This window comes from Rhineura floridana, chromosome 1, assembly GCF_030035675.1.
Source record: "Rhineura floridana isolate rRhiFlo1 chromosome 1, rRhiFlo1.hap2, whole genome shotgun sequence".
NCBI lineage: Eukaryota > Metazoa > Chordata > Lepidosauria > Squamata > Rhineuridae > Rhineura > Rhineura floridana.
The window spans coordinates 166,999,392-167,019,507 of NC_084480.1; the positions used below are offsets into that span (position 1 = coordinate 166,999,392).

At 44.5% G+C, this 20,116-nt stretch overlaps 1 protein-coding gene across 8 annotated transcripts in view; it reads right to left on the reverse strand.

The window, feature by feature from the left end:
- The window catches only part of ADCY10 (adenylate cyclase 10), a 230,898-nt gene that overhangs the window by 91,271 nt on the left and 119,511 nt on the right, over positions 1–20,116 (reverse strand). For all 8 annotated transcript variants that reach the window (XM_061584568.1, XM_061584558.1, XM_061584533.1 and 5 more), the window contains 2 exons: positions 15,575–15,640; positions 15,418–15,477 (listed from right to left, as the gene is read on the reverse strand). In XM_061584568.1, coding sequence (XP_061440552.1) covers positions 15,418–15,477; positions 15,575–15,640 — 126 coding nt within the window. The remainder of the gene's footprint in view (positions 1–15,417; positions 15,478–15,574; positions 15,641–20,116) is intronic.

The window sequence follows — 20,116 nt, forward strand, 5'->3', positions numbered from 1 at the left end:
TAGGATTCAGTTTAAGGCCCTCCTGATGAACTTCTCCATGCTGTGGCCAAACACATTCTTCCCAGTCCTTGTGAGATGCAATCCATCACTTGCCAGCAATCCATCTTTCAGGAAGCATAGCCCATGGTCCTAGAATCCAAATCTCTCACATCGGCACCGCCTTCATAGCCATTCATTCACACGGAGTATTTTTCTTTCCCTTTCTACTCCTCTTCTAAGTACTGGAAGGATGGATGAAAAAACTATCTGGGCCCCAAAGTCCATGAGTTTCCTTCCCAGAGCTTCATAGTCTGATGTGATTTCTTCATAGCTCCGGTTGGCAGTATCATTTGTTTCCACGTGGATGTGGAGAAAGGGATACCTGTCGGTGGGCTTAATTAGTGATGGCAACCCTTCTGTCACAAATCTAATCCGTCCTCATGGTAAACAGCATACCTGGCATGTCCACGGATCTTCTCGGCATAATTGGGTTTCGGTCCCACGAAGTAGGGAGTCTCCCACTACTAGTACTCTTCTTGTTGTTGTGGGGCGACGTTTCATTGCCCCTGCTTGAGTGAGCTTTAGCCTCTTGCTCGTTGTCACATGGGGTCTCCTGTACTTCTTCCACCACAGGCTGTCCTCCAGTCTCATCCTCAAGTGGTTGAAAGCGGTTCCATAGTTCCACTGGTGAAGGTGTTTCTAGCTCTTCTGCTCCTAACTGTCACCCTTTCCCACAGAGTTTCCTCCACTTCGTTGCTCCTCTCCAAAGCAGCCTCCTCTTCTGCTACCACATGCTGTTGTTCTTCCACCTCCACTTCTCTTTGCTGCTGTTGTTCCAGCGTTCTGTCTAAGAACTCTTCATCTTCTCTTATAGTCCTCAGTGTGGCCACCTGCTGTTCCAGGCATCTCACTTTTTCTTCCAACAGTGCCATGAGCTTGCACTTGTTGCAGGAGTACGCCATGTTGTTCTCAGGCAAGAAAACAAACATGCCACACACATTGCAGGTCACAATACAGACCACTGAAGAATCCAGTGCTAAATCTGAATTGAAAGGAATTCTTGCCCATCCCCACTCCCTCTAGATGTTCGTGGTTTAAATTGTCTCTTAAAGGAGGTAGTAGGACTTTGCATACTGTGTGGTGATTTTAATAGTTATAGTTCTCTGGGAAAACATGAAAACTGACAAAAATTAGGAATATCTGGAAAAGTTGTGTGAGGACTATGATCTGGTTGTTTTGAATGACGGAACTTCCACTAGGTTTGATTAATTTACTGGATTATCATTCGGTATGGATTTGGGAATAGTGTCAAGGAGTCTTGCAGCTCATTGACCATGGGAGGTTATGGAGGAAACAAATATAGGTAGTGATTGTTTCCCAGTCAAAATATTTTATGGGGGGTTGGGACTCAGAAATGATGTCTATATGGCTCCGAGATGGAACTTTAAAAATGCTAATTGGGAATTGTTCAGCTATAAATTTATTTATTTTATTTATTATTTGATTTATATCCTGCCCTTCCTCCCAGCAGGATCCCAGGGCAGCAAACAAAACCACTAAAAACACTTCAAAACATAATAAAAACAGACTTTAAAATACATTAAAACAAAACAAATTTAAAAACATTTTTTTAAAGCTTTGAAGACATCTTTTAAAAAGGTTAAAAATATATTAGTTAAAAAAGAAATATTAAAAGCAATTCCAACACACGCAGACTGGGATAGGTCTCAACTTAAAAGGCTGGTTGAAAGGTTAAAGTCTTCAATAGGCGCCGAAAAGATAACAGAGATGGTATTGAATGGGAGGGAATTCCTAATACAGTAGGGCCCCACTCATACGACAGGTTAGGTTCCAGACCCCCGCTGAAAAACGAAAACTGTCAAAAAGCGGATCAGCTATAGCACAGGGGGTCTGGAACGTAACCGGCTGATCACTCCGGAGGAGGAGAAGATCAGCTATAGCACGCTACAGCTGATCTTCCCCTTCTCCTGTGCGATCAGCTCGAGCGCGGGAGTCTGATCACACTGGAGGAGGAGATCAGCTTTAGCACTCTACAGCTGATCTTCCCCTCCTCCAACGAGATCAGCTGGAGCATGGGGAGCTCCAGCCCCCCCTCCAGCTGATCGCCCCGCTGGCGCCATATTAGCAGAACGCCAAAAAGCAGGGCATCAAGAAGTGGGGCCCTAATATATTGAATGGGAGGGAATTCAACAGAGTAGGTGCTGCCACACTAAAGGTCTGTCTCTTATGTTGTGCAGAACAGACTTCCTGATAAGATGGTATCTGCAAGAGGCCCTCACCTGCAGAGCACAGACTGGGTATATAAGGGATAAATGCATGGATGTTGTTGAGGCTCATGATTAGTGTCATGATGTTGAGGAGTTTTATGCCAAGTTGGTGCAAAGTATATTGGAGGTGGCTGCTCAGGCCATTCCTCGATGGAAGAAAATGAGAAGTTATCAAAATATGACCCCATGGTGGACAGATGGATGTAGTCAGGTCAATGAGGATTTTGCAGATTTTCGTAAAGTTAGGTATACTTCGGTGGGAGAAAATCTACTTGAATATAAATGTGAAAAGTCAGTGGTTAAAAGGGTACTTAGGAAGGCTAAAAGAAATAGTTAGTGGCAGCTTTATGGACAACTTTCTGTGGATAACTAGTGATAGGCAGTGAAGAAAATGAATGATATTCAGTATCAGCAGAAAGAAATTCCAGCTTTGTTTGCTGAGGATGGGAGACTGTGCAGGGTATATGGAAAAAGCTGAAGTATTGGCAGATGTTTTTCAGAGAGTTAGGATAATTCATCTGAGGAATTTCAACATTGAGCTTCGTTTCTAAGAGATCATAGTGACATGTTAAATGCCTGATTATTTAGGGAGGATGACCTTTTGAGTTTAAACTTTTCTATGTAAAGATGTAAAAATACTTCCCCTTGTGGGAATGGAGTTAGTTATGAGATGTTAAGACATCTCCCTCAAAGGTGAAGTGTTTTGTTTGTACAATATGGTTTGGAGGATAGGTAAACTGCCAAAGGCGTGGAAGTGCTCACTTGTTCCACTACGGAAGGCTGAAAAAGTCTTGTCTGATCCCTGTGCCTATCGACCAATTGCACTAACATTGTGTTTCTGTAAAGTGATGAAAAAGATGCTTAATGACAGATTGGTGACCTACTGGGAGAGGCATCATTTGTTGCAGGAAGTAAAATGTGGGTTTTGTAGTGGTAGACATATAGTGGAGGCTGAGATTTGGGAGAGTTTTTCCACTAAGGAACATCTGGTGCCTGTGCATTTGGATATTGAAAAAGCATATGATATGGTGTAGAAGGATGGTTTAGTTTTATAAACTGATTCAAATGGGTTTCCAAGGCAAGATTTTGTGGTGGCGTCATGATTTTTTAAAGGGTCAGACCTTACAGGTCCAAGTGGGGTCAGAATAGTCTGAAGCTTATGGTGTAGTTGAATGGAATTCCCCAGGGGAGTGTGGTTAATCCTACTTTGTTTAATATAATGATTATCACCTTCTGTTATTCCTGCCGGTGTGGCTGTGAGCCTATATGCTGATGATTGCGGTTGGGCTTGGAGTAAGTCGGTTGAGCTAGGTGAAAGTTGAATGGGACCTTGAGTAAATGAGAGGAGTGAGGGGACAGGTGGGGATTTTGGTTCTCTCCTTCAAAGAGGGTTGATATAGTTTTATCTAGGAGAAAGGTTCCTGAGAGAATTGATCTGACGCTTTATGGAAGACAGATTCATATGGTGCCTAGCTGTAAGTTCCTGGGTCATTTTTATACAAGTTGACCTAGATGAAGCATATAATGTATATACAAGTGTAAAGCTTGCTTGAATCTGATGGGGGGTATTTCTCCAATATGGGGTTCCGCAGGGCTCAGTTCTGTTCCCCATGCTCTTTAATATCTATATGAAGCCGCTGGGTGGGGTCATTAGGAGATTTGGAGTGCGTTTCCAGCAATATGCTGATGATACGCAACTCTACTTCTCCTTTTCATCTTCTTCAGGTGAGGCTGTCAATGTACTAAACCGCTGCCTGGCCGCGATAATGGACTGGATGAGAGCTAATAAACTGAGACTCAATCCTGACAAGACTGAGATGCTGTTGGTGGGGGGGCTCTCTGCCCAGATGGTTGATGTCCGACCTACCCTAGATGGGGTTACACTCCCCCTAAAGGAGCAGGTCCATAGTTTGGGGGTCTTATTAGATCCGCTCCTGTCACTGGAGGCTCAGGTAGCCTCGGTGGCACGGAATGCGTTCTACCAGCTTCGGCTGGTAGCCCAACTACGACCCTATCTGGACAGGGAGAACCTCGCCACAGTTATTCATGCTCTGGTAACCTCTAGATTGGATTACTGCAATGCACTCTACGTAGGGTTACCTTTGAAGACGGTTCGGAAACTTCAGCTGGTGCAGAATGCTGCGGCCAGAGTTCTTACTTGGACTAAAAAATCTGACCATATAACACCTGTCCTGGCCCAACTGCACTGGCTACCAATATGTTTCCGGGCCAGATTCAAAGTGTTGGTTCTTACCTATAAAGCCCTTAACGGCATCGGACCGCAATACCTGCTGGAACGCCTCTCCCACTATGTACCTACCCGTTCGCTACGCTCGACGTCGAAGGCCCTTCTCCGGGTCCCAACTCATAGGGAGGCCCGGAGAGCAATAACTAGATCCAGGGCCTTATCAGTGGTGGCCCCCGAATTATGGAACACCCTGACGAGATACGCCTGGCGCCTTCTTTGTTATCTTTTCGGCGCCAGGTAAAGACCTACCTCTTTGCCCAGGCATTTTAATCTATTGTAATTGCAATTTTATTTTAATTTTTGTCTTAATCTTGCTTTTAAAATGTTTTTATAGTTGTATTGTATCCACTCTCACCTGTATTTTAATGTGGTTTTATTCTGTTGTACACCGCCCTGAGAGCTTGTTGCTAAAGGGCGGTCTAAAAGCACAATAAATAAATAAAAATAAAATAAATAAATAAATTTCTGGTAGTGCTTGGGATGTAGATAGGAGAACCATGTTGCTGTTCCAGAGATTTGAGGGTTTTTTTTCTGGATCTTGCTTTTTGGGATTGAAGGCAAAATGCTCGGAAGAGGCATGATATCTATGGGGATTGTTGGGAGTTTGCTGCTCCTGGGAAGTTTGATAAGTATGCCCCTCATGTGGTTAGGGTCTGGACTTGGTTGAAGACCAATATGCTGTATGGTTTAAGTGTTCCTCATCAATCTGTTCACTGGCCTTATAGACGTATGTGGATACCTCCTCTGATTTCTTTCAGTTGTGGTGGAGCAATGAAAAGCTAGCTTGGGCCGGTAATATCTAATAATAGAGCAGAGGAGTATATTATATCAGAATGGTGTACAATGTATACAGATGGGTCTCAGGGACCTCAGGGTGGCCATGAGGGTGCAGCCTTTTGTATTCTTAAGGGTTCAAAAAGCTTTTTGGTTTTCTAATGGGATAGTGACTGCTCAGTTGATAGCTATTTTATTGGCTTTGGGTTAGGAATGTGAAGTCTAACAGGGCAGTTGTGTTCACAGACTCCCTATCAGGACTGTTCACTACTCAGAGTGGAGGCATGGGGTGTAAGTGTAACCTGGTGAATGAAATGTGGAATTTGAATACTGAACTGCAGCTAATGGGTCTTCTGGTTAGGTTTTGTTGGGTTCCAGCTCATGTGGACATTGTTGGGAATGAGATGGCAGATCAGTTGGACATAGACCTTTGTTGCTGCTGACTGTTTTGGAAGTAAAAAAGTTGGGTTAAACAGACATTGATAGGTGAATAGCAAAGGCCATGGGAGGTGAGTTCTACAGATAGTAGAGTCTTCTCTTTTTGTCCATTATTGGAGGATTTTCAATTTTTTAAACTGAAAGAGCAGCAGAGGCAAATTAGTCTGTTCAGATTCTTGACTGGACTTTGTGCTCTCTGTAGTGGTTTATACAGGGTTAGAAGGATTGATTCTGGACAGGGCCAGCACGAGACCTCAGCAGGGCTGCCCTTGAAGGGCCCCTTGAAGGCAGCAGCGGCATTACTGCCACTGTCGGGGGCTTAAATAGGCACAGCTGTCACTACAATCTTGGGTAATGGTAAGCATGCCCATGCAGTGCACTGATGTGGCACAACAATGACCCAGAAAGTTGTGCAGCCAGCCCATGCCACTAGCAGGGGGGTGTTGCCTGGGAGAGTGGCAACCATTCCGTGAGCCACGCCAGCTTCGGGTCGCAGCACACATACTCCATGACCCAATGCTAGCATGGATCACAGAGCAGGAGCTACATCTACCCAGCCCCAGCAGCAGGGGCCCATCTCAGCACTAGGGGCCCTCAGCACCAGGGGCCAACTTGGCCACCTGCTTGTGCAAGGTCTGATTTTGCATGCTGTGGGGTTTGTGGGGTGGAGGAAACAGTTGATCATGTTTTATGGGACTGTTTGCAGTATGTAGAACGCAGAGTCTCTCCTTCATAGGTTTAGTGATTTGGGGCTTACAGACTTGTCAATGGGGGCTGTTTCTGTGACAAGAATCTCTGGAGAGCAGTGTTGGAGATTTTATGGCAGTTTGTGGAGGCTATGAGTGAATTAAGAGTGATAATCCTGTTGCTAGTAGGTGGTGGTAAGAGGGCCTTTCCTTGGCTTTGATTCACCATAGAGGAGCAGGAGGTCTGGTGAGTTCTTTACAACTCATATGTGAAATTGCTGATCTTCTGACAAAAATATGTAACATGTCGCTCAGCTCAGCCTCCATACCTGCGGACTGGAAAGTGCCCAATGTAACACCATTTTTAAAAAAGAGATCCAGGGGGAATACTGGAAATTATTGGCTGGTTAGCTTAATGTATGTTCTGGGGAAATTGTGGAAAGTATTAAAGATAGGATTACCAAGCACATAGAAAAGCAAGTCTTGCTGAAGGCAGGACCAGCATGGTTTCTGCAAGAGTATGTCCTGTCTCATTAACCTATTAAAACAAACTCACTTGTCATGCAAAATCCAGATTATTAGGAAAGGAATTGAAAATAAAACTGCTAATATCATAATACCATTATACAAAACTGTGGTGTAACCACACTTGGAATACTGTGTACAGTTTTGGTCACCTCAGCTCAAAAAGGATATTGTAGTGCTGGAGAAGGTTCAGAAAAGGATCAAGGGGCTGGAATAACTCCTCTATGAGGAAAGGTTACAACATTTATGCCTCTGTTGTTTAGAGAAAAGGTGAATAAGAGGGGACCTGATAAAGCAGTATAAAAGTTTGCATGGTGTGGAGAAAATGGATAGAGAGAAGATTTTCTCTCTAGAGTTTGGAGCCATCATAACAGGGACATCCAATGAAGTTGAATGATGGAACATTCAGGACAGATAAAAGAAAGCACTTTTTCACACATAGACATGGGACATAGCATGTGGCATTTGCTCCCACATGACATAGTGGTGGCCACCAAGCTGGGCGATTTTAAAATGGGATTAGACAAATTCAGAGAATAAAGCTATGAATGGCTACAAGCCACAGTGGCTATGTTCTACCTTCACTACTGGATGCAGGATGCCTCTGAATACCAGTTGCTAGGAATCGCAGGTGGCATGAGTGTTGCGTTCAGGTCCTGTTTGTGGCTTCCATGTGCATCTGATTGGCTACTGTGAGAGCAGAGCACTGGACTAGATGGGCCATTGGTCTGATTCAGCTGTCTTTTATGTTGTTCTGCCAAGATTTTATGGCTACTCTTTCTTTTCAAATGAATCTGCTTTATCTCCCTGCTTGATGGAGAAATTGTTTTTTGTTTTCTGTGTTTGGCTGAATGCAGCTAACTTGATCTTCATTATTTCTGACCCATCTGTCTTGTGATCAGGGAGCATGTAAGCCTATAGGCTTTCAAACTTTCTATCTTTCGGGCACTCTGCTGCCAGACCTCTATGCGATACACAAAATCCTGGGACACGTCTATGAGCACTGGTCAGTCCTATTATGCACTGTGTGAACTGAGAGTCCACTGCAGAACTTGTCCAGAACTTCCTTGAGTCTGTGCATTCTTTCCTGGGAGAGCAAACTATCTTTCAGGGATGCGGTCTACTGTTACCAATCTTCTTACTGAAGAACACTTAACAAAATTTCCAAGGGACCTTGGGTTGCCTGGAACAATTTTGTAAACCACTGATTTAAATAAGGTCGTTACCTCTTTTAGGTGATATAATTAATTCCATAAAGAAAAACATTTTTCTATGCATGACCCAAGAGATTCCACATAGAATTGTGTCTGAAACTCATTGGAATTCCTCATTCATGTCGGAAAGGGTTATTGCAGATTACAATTTTGTATTTTGGATGTTGTTTGGTTCGTTATTGTTTGTTTGTTTGTTTTTTTATTATTTATTGTATTTATTGTATTTATATATTGTGCTTGTTTTTATCTTTTTGTACACCGCCCAGAGAGCCTTCGGGCTTAGGGCGGCATATAAATTAAACTAAATAAATAAATAAATAAATAAAGTCAACTTTTGACTGACCTTCCCTGGCTAATAATGAAGTACACAAGATGGTATCCCAACCATTTTGCTAAGAAGGCATTTTCACTTGATCAGCAGGTAAAATCCAGAATATTCTATCCTGCCAATGTTTTATTGTTTGTTATTGATACTGCATTTTCCAAAAAACAAAAAACCTTGAAATTTTATCCTTGAATTTTTAAAATGCAGAGGATGATCTGCCAAGTGTTTAGAACCTGTCGGAAGGCAGAGCTGGGGTCCCAATCCTGGGGAGCTGGATCCCGGAGAGTTGGGAGAAGAGTATTCGGATGGATGGCAGAGGGAAGGGGGAGGAACTTCCCCCCTTTGGAGCGAAGACGAAACAGAGGAACTGCCAGTGATAAGGTCGCTTAGCAATGGGGAGCCTGAGCCCTCCCTGGACATTCTCACGCCTCCCCCTCTTTCAGGCTCAGAGCAAGAGGGGGAAGAGGGAGGGCTGCTCACAGCCGAAAAGCGGGGAGGCAGTTTACCATCAGCCCCTCCCCTATCCCCCATCCTGGAATCGGAAACTTCAGAAGAGGAGGGGGTGATGCTTCCCCCCTCACCGCGCACACGCAGACAGCTGAAAAGACAGGAGAGAAGGGGGGAAGGCGGGCAGTACCTGAGGGGCAGTTAAGGAGGAGTGAAAGATTGCGTGCCCGTTTGGCCCCTTCTTAAAGAACAGGTGGGAAGAAGTCCCTTGCTCTGTCAACTTTCTCCCAATGCCACAGGACCTGTATCCCTGTATTGCTTCATGAGAAAACGCAGTCTTTGTTTGGACATTACCCTAATAAAACACGAATTAAGTACAGCCGTTGGTCTGGTTCCTGAGTCACATCCTGGGCCTGACAGCTTGACAGAGCCACCTAAATCACCCTCAACGCTCACTTGACTGGGACAAGATGTCAAAGGGAGCAGCGGGGGGGACGAACCCCACTTCTGAGACGGAAGAAGTGGAACTCTTGAGGACTAAGGTAGCTGATTTGCAGACGGATGTTCAAGCCCTGCTAGCAGCAGTCAAGGCGCTGAAGACGGATAATCAAACCTTGAAGGCCACGATAGACCAGATGCGAACAGCCCCTCCAGCTGCCGTAGTAAAGGTTCCCATTGGATTGCCCCCAAAATACGCGGGACAAAGTGATCAGTTGGCAACCTTCATGGCTCAATGTGAGTTATATCTGGATGTCAGGCACACGGAATTTCCAGACGATGGGGCTAAAGTAGCTTTCGTGATTAGCCTCCTGGAGGGAGAAGCTGCAAAATGGGTGACTCCGTATCTCGTGAGAAAGGATACTGTCTTAGGAAGGTACAGAGGATTTATACAGGAGATGACCGAGATGTTTCAAGACCCGCAAAGGGCTGAAACAGTAGCGCGGCAACTAGGCGCTCTGAAGCAAGCTAAAGGGACTGTTTCTGAGTACACTAACGCTTTTAAAATCCTGTCTCAGGAAACTGGTTACAATGACGCCGCCCTGATGTTTATGTACCGGAGTGGATTAAATGCTGAAATCCTGGATGAGTTGGCCAGGACCTCCCCCCCCCGCTGACCTACCAGGGCTCATCCGGCTATGCCTACAGATAGATCACCGGATGGAAGGAAGGCACCTGGAAAGGAAGCAGGAGGTCCCGAGATACTCAGCCTCGGCATCCCGCAACAAGACCCTTCCCACTGCAGGGATGGCAGGTAATGCAACTGAGGGACAGGGAGGGGCTAGGCCAAGACTGTCGGAAGAAGAAAAGGAAAGACGACGCCGGGAACGTTTATGCTTTTATTGTTCAAAGCCGGGCCATGTGGCCAGAGACTGTGGACTGAAAGGGGGGAAAGCCGAGCCGTCGGGAAACTAGAACACCCAGTCCACATGCAGGCCGGTGGACTGGGGGCAGCGTTGTATAAAGGCCCCCCAACGATCCAACCTCCCTCAAAGGGGGTGTTGGTCTTGCCTATTCGGATTACAACTTCCAGAGGAGTGGTGTTTAATTCCACTGCCTTAATTGACAGTGGAGCCTCCACAAATTTTATTGATGCAAAGTTAGTCAAGCGTCATGGAATTTCCCGGTGGAAACTGGACGCTCCCCTAGCTGTGGAGACTATCGATGGGAGACCCCTGAAGTCAGGAGGGGTGACACAAGCCACGGAGGAAGTGAAACTTCAAATCCCTGGGCACGAAGAGTTCATTTCGCTATACGTGTCAGATCTCTCGAACTTTGAGGTGATTCTGGGAATGCCCTGGCTAGCAAAGCATGAACCCAAAATAAGTTGGAAGGAGGCGGTGGTGTGGTTCACCTCACAGTATTGCCAGGAGAACTGTCAACCTGAAGGAATCAAGAACACCCTAGCGGGGGCAGTGCAAGAGATCGAGCAAGTGACCCTGCCGCCAAAGTATGAAGAATTCAAAGATGTGTTTGATGAAAAAGAGGCAGAGACTTTACCCCCCCACCGCCCTTACGACTGTGCGATTGACCTAGTGCCAGGAGCCAGCATCCCATCAGGGAGAATCTACTCTCTCACAGAGAATGAGAGGGAGGCCCTGAAGGAATTCCTGGATAAAAACCTGAGGCGAGGATTCATACGCCCCTCACAATCCCCTGCTGGAGCGCCACTATTGTTTGTGAAAAAGAAGGGGGGGAACTCAGACCCTGTAACGACTATCGCGCATTGAACCAGATCACCATCCCCAACAGCTACCCACTGCCCCTGATCTCAGAGTTGCTGGACCGACTGCGCTCTGCAAAAATCTTCACGAAGTTGGATTTGAGAGGAGCGTACAATCTGATCAGAATGAAGGAGGGAGATGAATGGAAAACAGGATTCTTGACCGCTTACGGACAGTAAGAATACCTGGTCATGCCGTTCGGGCTTTGTGGAAGACCAGGAATTTTTCAAAAATTCATGAACGACGTGTTTAGAGACTTGTTGGACACGTATGTAATCTGTTACTTAGATGATATCCTGGTGTTCTCAAAGAACCAGGAAGACCACGACCAGCATGTGAAGACGGTGTTGAAGAGACTGAGAGAAAATCACCTGTATGCTAAATTAGAGAAATGTGGATTTGACCTCAAGTCTCTAGACTTCCTTGGATATCGAATCTCAGCGGAAGGTGTGGAGATGGACCCAGGGAAAGTAAGCTGCATATTGGACTGGGGCCAACCTGTCACCAAAAAGGATGTACAACGGTTTTTGGGGTTTGCCAATTATTACAGAAAGTTCATTCCAGGGTTTTCCAAATTAACAGCTCCTCTGACTGACTGTTTAAGGGGGAAGAAGAAGTTTCAATGGACAGAGAACGCCACCGAGGCCTTTGAGGAGCTGAAGAGAAGGTTTGCTACTGAGCCCATTCTGTGCTTTGCTGATCCGAACCGCCCTTTCGTAGTGGAAGCAGATGCTTCAGATTTTGCCATTAGGGGGGTCCTGCTACAATTAGACCAAGAAGGGAAGGAGCTGCACCCCTGTGCATACTTCTCTCGGAAGTTAAAGCCTGCAGAGAAGAACTACACAGTTTGGGAGAAGGAGCTGCTGGCCATCAAGGACTCTTTTGAAAACTGGAGACAATACCTAGAGGGGACCTCTCATCGAATTGAAGTGCGCTCCGACCCCAAGAATCTTGAAAGCCTCCAAACAGCCAGAAAGCTGAACCAGAGACAGATAAGATGGTCCCAGTTCTTCACTAGGTTTAACTTCCAGATTACTTACCATGCCCAAGCCAAAAACCAGAGAGCGGATGCCTTATCCAGACAGCCACAATACAAAGAAAGTGAATCCGAGGACCAGCCTCAGTACGTAATCCCGCCAGAGAAATTAACGTTGGGAGTATGCCAGCCTTCATGGGAAGAGGAACTCAAAAAGGCACAACAAGAAGATGCAGACATGCTAAAATATCAGCAGGAGACGGGACAAGGTCAAGACTCAGAAGTAACCTTTCACTGGAGAAATGGACTGTTATGGTTCAAAACCGCCAGATATGTCCCAGAAGGGGAATTAAGGCTCAGAATCCTACGCCAGTGTCATGATTCCATCACAGCGGGATACTTTGGGATTTACAAAACCATTCAGAACGTGGCCAAGGACTTCTGGTGGCCTAAAATGCGTCAGGATATTGAGAGTTATGTAAAGTCCTGCTCTGTCTGTCTGTGGACAAAAACACAAACAGGGACACCAGCAGGACTGTTACAACCATTGCCTGTCCCACACGAACCCTGGAAGGACCTCTCCATGGATTTTATAATTGATCTACCTAAGTCCGAAGGAATGACAGCCATCTTAGTAGTGGTGGATCTACTTACCAAAATGGCACACTTTCTTCCTTGTGCAGGGGCCTTAGAGGCTAAAGAAATGGCCAAGTTATTCATAAAAGAAGTCTACCGGCTGCATGGATTGCCAAACAGCATAGTCTCAGACCGAGGAACTCAGTTCACAGCCAAATTTTGGAGAGCAATGTGGAAACAGCTGCAGACGGAATTAAAACTCTCCTCCGCCCATCACCCCCAGGCAGATGGGCAGACGGAACGCTTGAACGCCATTTTGGAAAGATATTTACGAAGTTATGTGTCCTATCAACAGACTGACTGGGTATCATATTTGCATTTTGCAGAGTTCGCCTACAACAATTCTCTGCACTCCAGCACTCAACAAACCCCGTTCTTCGCTAATTATGGATTCCATCCTAAAGTCTTTCCAAGCAGCTCAGAAGGAATGCTGGTACCGGCAGCTGAGAACTTCCTTAAGGAATTGGAAGCGGCACAACAGACACTGAAACAGCAGTTAAACGAAGCCAAAACGGAGTACAAGCGAGTTGCTGACCTGCACAGGAAGGAGGGCCCCCCCTTCAACCGGGAGACCAGGTATGGCTGTCCACCCACTTCCTCCAGATGCCGGGCAAATGTAGAAAATTACAAGACAAGAGGGTGGGTCCTTTCGAAATAGAAACTCAAATCAATCCCGTGGCGTACCGACTGAAGCTGCCTGACACGTTTAAAATACATCCTGTGTTCCATCGATCCCTCTTAACGAAAGCCGCCCCTCCCAGTGAGTTACGGCCAGAGGAACCTCCCGGAGCTCCACTCCTGGTAAATGAGCAGCTTGAGTTTGAAGTTGAAGAGATCTTAGATTCCAGGATCAGATGCCACAAGCTGCAGTACTTGATTCACTGGAAAGGCTATGGGGTGGCTGACAGATCATGGGAAGATGCAGCTGATGTGCATGCTCCAGAATTGGTAAAACTTTTCCATCAACGTTTTCGCCACCGTCCCAAGCCAGACAAGGGGAGGGGGGCACAGCCTGGGAGGGGGGATGGTGTCGGAAGGCAGAGCTGGGGTCCCAATCCCGGGGAGCTGGATCCCGGAGAGTTGGGAGAAGAGTATTCGGATGGATGGCAGAGGGAAGGGGGAGGAACTTCTCCCCTTTGGAGCGAAGACGAAACAGAGGAACTGCCAGTGATAAGGTCGCTTAGCGACGGGGAGCCTGAGCCCTCCCTGGACATTCTCACGCCTCCCCCTCTTTCAGGCTCAGAGCAAGAGGGGAAAGAGGGAGGGCTGCTCACAGCCGAAAAGCGGGGAGGCAGTTTACCATCAGCCCCTCCCCTATCCCCCATCCTGGAATCGGAAACTTCAGAAGAGGAGGGGGTGATGCTTCCCCCCTCACCGCGCACACGCAGACAGCTGAAAAGACAGGAGAGAAGGGGGGGAAGGCGGGCAGTACCTGAGGGGCAGTTAAGGAGGAGCGAAAGATTGCGTGCCCGTTTGGCCCCTTCTTAAAGAACAGGCGGGAAGAAGTCCCTTGCTCTGTCAACTTTCTCCCAATGCCGCAGGACCTGTATCCCTGTATCGCTTCATGAGAAAACGCAGTCTTTGTTTGGACATTACCCTAATAAAACACGAATTAAGTACAGCCGTTGGTCTGGTTCCTGAGTCACATCCTGGGCCTGACAGAACCCTGGATTCTTAAAAAGATTTGAGAATCACACCATCACATTTTCTTTCCATTTGCTCTAGGACAGGGGCGTAGAACCTCCAACCCATGGGCCAGATGTGGCCTGCCAGTCCTTACCATCTATCTCACCAGCCTCTCCTTAAGCCACAGCCACTCTTCTGGCCCTCCCCTCACAACTGCATTTTCCCCATTTCTCAGTTTCACACAGATCAGTTGAGCAAGAGAGAAGGATTGCAGGGAAAATTTCAGCCTTCCTCCCCTAATCTTTCACAGAAGAAGGGAAAACAGAGAATGAGTGACAAAAAAATGTGTGTGAATGGTTGTGCATATGTGACTAGGCCTTGCCCACTTAGAGCTTTGACTCCACCCACTAGTGGGATGGGGCCTCCAGAAGGACACGCCCAAAGGCATGTGAATCTTGGGATGAAAATCTTTCCTTACCCTTGCTCTGGAGGCCGAGGCGAGTTGCAGCAACAATAGTGTTGCTGTTTCAAGCAAATATGGTCCTTGTTGTTAATCTTACAGCCAAGCTGCATACAGCTATCCCTTATCACAAGGCTGTGTTTAGACATTATTGTGAAAAGTATGGATTAGACAAAACTGCTGGGTTTTAGAATGATATGGAAGCAAAGGAAGAGAACTCTGCCTGGTTGCCATGGCCCTGGTGAATCACCTCCCGAAGTTCCTACCACAGATGTCTGTGTGCTTGTTCCTCTAATTCCAAGGGAGTCTTGTCTCCCACAGTTAGACTCTCCCCTCCCCTTTCATCAACACTGAACACTGAGCATATTGCAAAACCAGGGCTTTTTGTTGTCTTCTGAACAAAGACCTCTCCTCCAAATAAAAATTATTTTCAGTGAATGAGGATGTGAGGTAGAGTAGGAGTGTTTCATTCAGAAGAGGATAGATATCCCCCTCTGTATAGTGGGAAGCAATGTGAATGTGCCATCTAATCACCACTTTTTTCAATAATCTATTATAGAAGATTGAACCTACCTTTACAAAGGATGCGTCTTGACATTTTATTTTCCTTCCAGTTACCAGAAGGAATTGTATCTGAAGGAAAAAAAGATACATCTGATATGGTACCATTGTTCAAGAAAGTGGATAATTATGTTTTTGTACACCTGGGATGTAAATGAAATTGAATTACCATCACTTGATCCCAGTAGCTGTCCCAGAGCAGATTGTTTAATGTTGAAGGAAAGAGATGAACATGCTGTAAAGTGAACAAATTGAAGAGTAAGTTCACTGTTAAACATACTAACTTTACCTACCTACATTAACATCAAAGCAACTGTTCCAAAAGACAGTAGCCGACAGCTGGCAGTAGTAATGACACTGCTCAGGTATGCAATCAGTGGTTATTATTAACATTGTATTAGGTACATATATATTACAAATGTAAATAGATTAAATTCTGCCATTCAGTATGTGAAAGATAAGCTTGAAAGGCATTCACTATACAGCTATATACCCTTCCACCACCTCTATCAATGCAAGGTATTCCCTTCTTTGCATGATTATGAGCCATTATGAGTATCACATTCAGACTGTCATTGTGTAGGCTTCAACATGTCTCTCCAAATGTAAAAGCAAATAGTGTTTGCAGTGCTCATTCTTGTTTTTGGCTTAGTAATTCCAGGGGGGTTCATGCTGCTGTTGTTGTTGTTATGTGCCTTCAAGTCGATTACGACTTATGGCGACCCTATGAATCAGCGACCTCCAAGAGCATCTGTCATGGACCACCCTGTTCAGATCTTGAAAGTTCAGGTCTGTGGCTTCCTTTATTGAATCAATCCATCTCTTGTTTGGCCTTCCTCTTTTTCTACTCCCTTCTGTTTTTCCCAGCATTATGGTCTTTTCTTGGGAATCATGTTTTCTCATTATGTGTCCAAAGTATGATAACCTCAGTTTCATCATTTTAGCTTCTAGTGAGAGTTCTGGTTTAATTTGTTCTAACACCCAGTTGTTTGTCTTTTTCGCAGTCTATGGTATGCGCAAAGCTCTCCTCAAGCACCACATTTCAAACGAGTTTATTTTTCTCTTATCTACTTTTTTTACTGTCCAACTTTCACATCCATACATAGAAATCGGGAATACCATGGTCTGAATGATGCTGACTTTAGTGTTCAGTGATACATCTTTGCATTTGAGGACCTTTTCTAGTTCTCTCATAGCTGCCCTCCCCAGTCCTAGCCTTCTTCTGATTTCTTGACTATTTTCTCCATTTTGGTTAATGACTGTGCTGAGGTATTGATAATCCTTGAAAAGTTCAATGTCCTCATTGTCAACTTTAAAGTTACATAAATCTTCTGTTGTCATTACTTTAGTCTTCTTGACATTGAGCTGTAGTCCTGCTTTTGTGCTTTCCTCTTTAACTTTCATCAGCATTCTTTTCAAATCATTACTGGTTTCTGCTAATAGTATGGTATTGTCTACATATCTTAAATTATTGATATTTCTCCCTCCAATTTTCACACCTCCATCTTCATCCAATCCTGCTTTCCGTATGATATGTTCTACATATAGATTAAACAAACAGGGTTATAAAATACACCCATCTCACACCTTTTCCAGTTGGGAACCAATCAGTTTCTCCATATTCTGTCCTTACAGTAGTCTCTTGTCCACAGTATAGGTTGTGCATCAGGACAATCAGCACCCCCATTTCTTTTAAAGCATTCCATAGTTTTTCAAGATCTACACAGTCAAAGGCTTTGCTGTAATATATAAAGCACAGGGTGATTTTCTTCTGAAATTCTTTGGTCCATTCCATTATCCAACATATGTTTGCGATGTGATCTCTGATGCCTCTTCCCTTTCTAAACCCAGCTTGGACGTCTGGCATTTCTTACTCCATATATGGTAAGAGCCTTTGTTGTAGAATCTTGTGCATTAGTTTACTTGCATGGGATATTAAGGGAATAGTTCGATAATTACTACATTCTCTGGGATCCCCTTTCTTTGGAATTGGGATGTATATTGAACGCTTCCAGTCTGTGGGCCATTGTTTAGTTTTCCATATTTCTTGACAATTTTTTGTCAAAATTTGGACAGATTCAGTCTCAGTGGCTGTAGCAACTCTATTGGCATGCCATCTGTTCCTGGTGATTTGTTTCTTCCAAGTATTTTAAGAGCTGCTTTTACCGCACATTCTAAAATTTCTGGTTCTTCATCATACGGTTCCTCCGTGAATGAATCTGTCATCCTGGCATCTTTTTCATAGAGTTCTTCAGTGTATTGCTTCCATCTTCCTTTTATTTCATCTTGGTCAGTCAGTGTGTTCCCCTGTTCAACCATCCCTACTCGTGGTTTAAATTTCCCTTTCATTTCTCTAATCTTTTGGAATAGGGCTCTTGTTCTTCCCTTTTTATTGTCTTCTTCTATTTCTATACAATAACTATTGTAATAGTTCTCTTTGTCTGTACGTACTAGTCATTGTATTGTTGCATTTAGTGTTCTGACTGTGTTTCTATCTCCTTTTGCTTTTGCTTTCCTTCTCTCTTTAACCATTTAAGATTTTCTTCAGTCATCCATTGAGGTCTTTCTCTCTTTTTAACTAGAGATGTCTTTTTGCATTCTTCCCTGATCATGTCTCTGACTTCACTCCATAGTTCTTCTGGTTCTCTGTCAACTAAGTGTAAAGCCTCAAATCTATTCCTTATTTGATCTTTATATTCTTCTGGGATGTTATTTAAATTGTATTTTGGCATTATGATTACTTGGTGGTTCTTCTTTAGCTTTACTCTGATTTTCGATACGACCAGTTCATGATCTGTACCGCAGTCTGCTCCTTCTCTTGTTTTTGCAGAAAGTATGGAACTTCATGTTTCATGCTAGCCACCTTTAAAATTTGCTCTTTCCAAGAAAATATTTTTTTAAAAAAAACACTCTGTCATATAGGGGACAGACTGCCAATAGCAGTAGTGAGGGAGGGAAAAATAAAAATACTATTTCATATTAATAATATTCACTGTGATTAGCAATTGGAAATAACAATAATAATTGTTCTTAATGCAGAATGCTAGCTAATATGCCACAACGTTTGGCTGGCTAATAATAACAACTGTTAACTGTGGTGATATTTCACTGGGTGCTATCTATCACCACACCCCCTACTTCCTTTTTGTTTCCATCAGCCCAAAGGAAAGGATGCAGCCTTCCTTTTCCGCCAGTTGTTCCCGAAGGCATGTTCATGGTGCTTTTGTTTTTATTTTTAAATCAGCAGGCAGAATTACTCTTGCACAATACAGCTGTATTAATAATAAAAATAAAATTTGCCCTTGCAGGAACAGGAGATGGGAAAAGAAAAGGGGAGGAAAGGAAGCAGCAAATAATCATGGAGTTGGAAGGGGCCTAATAAGGCCATTGAGTCCAACCCCTGCTCAATGCAGGAATCCAAATTAAAGCTTACCCAACAGGTGGCTGTCTAGCTGCCCCTTGAAGACCTCCAGTGTTGGAGAGCCCATCACCTCCCAAGGTAATTGGTTCCACTGTTGTATTGCTCTTACAGTTAGGTTTTTCCTGATGTTCATTCACAATCTGGCTTCCTGTAACTTGAGCCCATTATTCTGTGTCCTGCACTCTGGGATGATTGAGAAGAGATCCTGGCCCTCCTCCGTGTGGCAACCTTTCAAGTACTTGAAGAGTGCTATTATATCTCCCCTCAGTCCTCTCTTCTCAAGGCCAAACATACTCATTTCTTTCAGGCTGTCCAAATAAGGCTTTGTTTCTAGTCCCATGATCATCCTTGTTGCCCTCCTCTGAACCTGTTCCAGTTTGTCTGCATCCTTCTTAAAGTGTGGTGGACACAGTACTCAAAGCCCAATCAACGCCAAATACAGGGGAACCAATACTTCACACAATTTGGAAACTATACTTCTGTTAATGCAGCCTAAAATAGCATTTGCCTTTTTTGCAGCCAGATTACACTTTTGGCTCATATTCAGCTTGTGATCAACAACAATTCCAAGATCCTTCTCACATGCAGTATTGCTGAGCCAAGTATCTCCAAGCATATAACTTTGCATTTGGTTTCTTTTTCCTAAGTGTAGAATTTTGCACTTATCCCTGTTAACTTTCATTCTATTATTTTCAGCCCAATGGTCCAGCCTACCAAGATCCCTTTGAATTTTGTTTCTGTCTTCCAAGGTATTAGCTATCCTTCCCAATTTTGTATCATTTGCAAATTTGATAAGCATTCTCTGCACTGCCTCATCCTAGTCATTAATAAAAATGTTGAAGAGCCCTGCAATACACTGTTGTTTACCTCCTCCCATTTGAGAAGGAACCATTGATAAGCACTCTTTTTGAAGATAGGGACAACATTAGCCTTCCTCCAGTCATCCGGCACTTCACCCATCTTCCACATTTTTGCAAAGATAATAGACAGTGGTTCTGAGAGTTCTTCAGCCAGTTCCTCCATCCCTCTAGGATGCAGTTCATCAGGCCCTGGAGATTTGACCTTGTTCAAAGTGATTAGGTATTCCTTGACTATTTGTCTATCAACCTCAAGCTGCAATCCTGCTCCTTCAACTTCATGTTTCTCAGGAGGGTCATAGATCCTCTTTTGGGGGAAGACTGAGCCAAAGTAGGAATTGAGCAGTTCTGCCTTTTCTTTGTCATCTGTTATTATGCTATCCTCACTGAGTAACTTTCCTTTATCTGTCTTTTACTATGGATGTACTGGAGG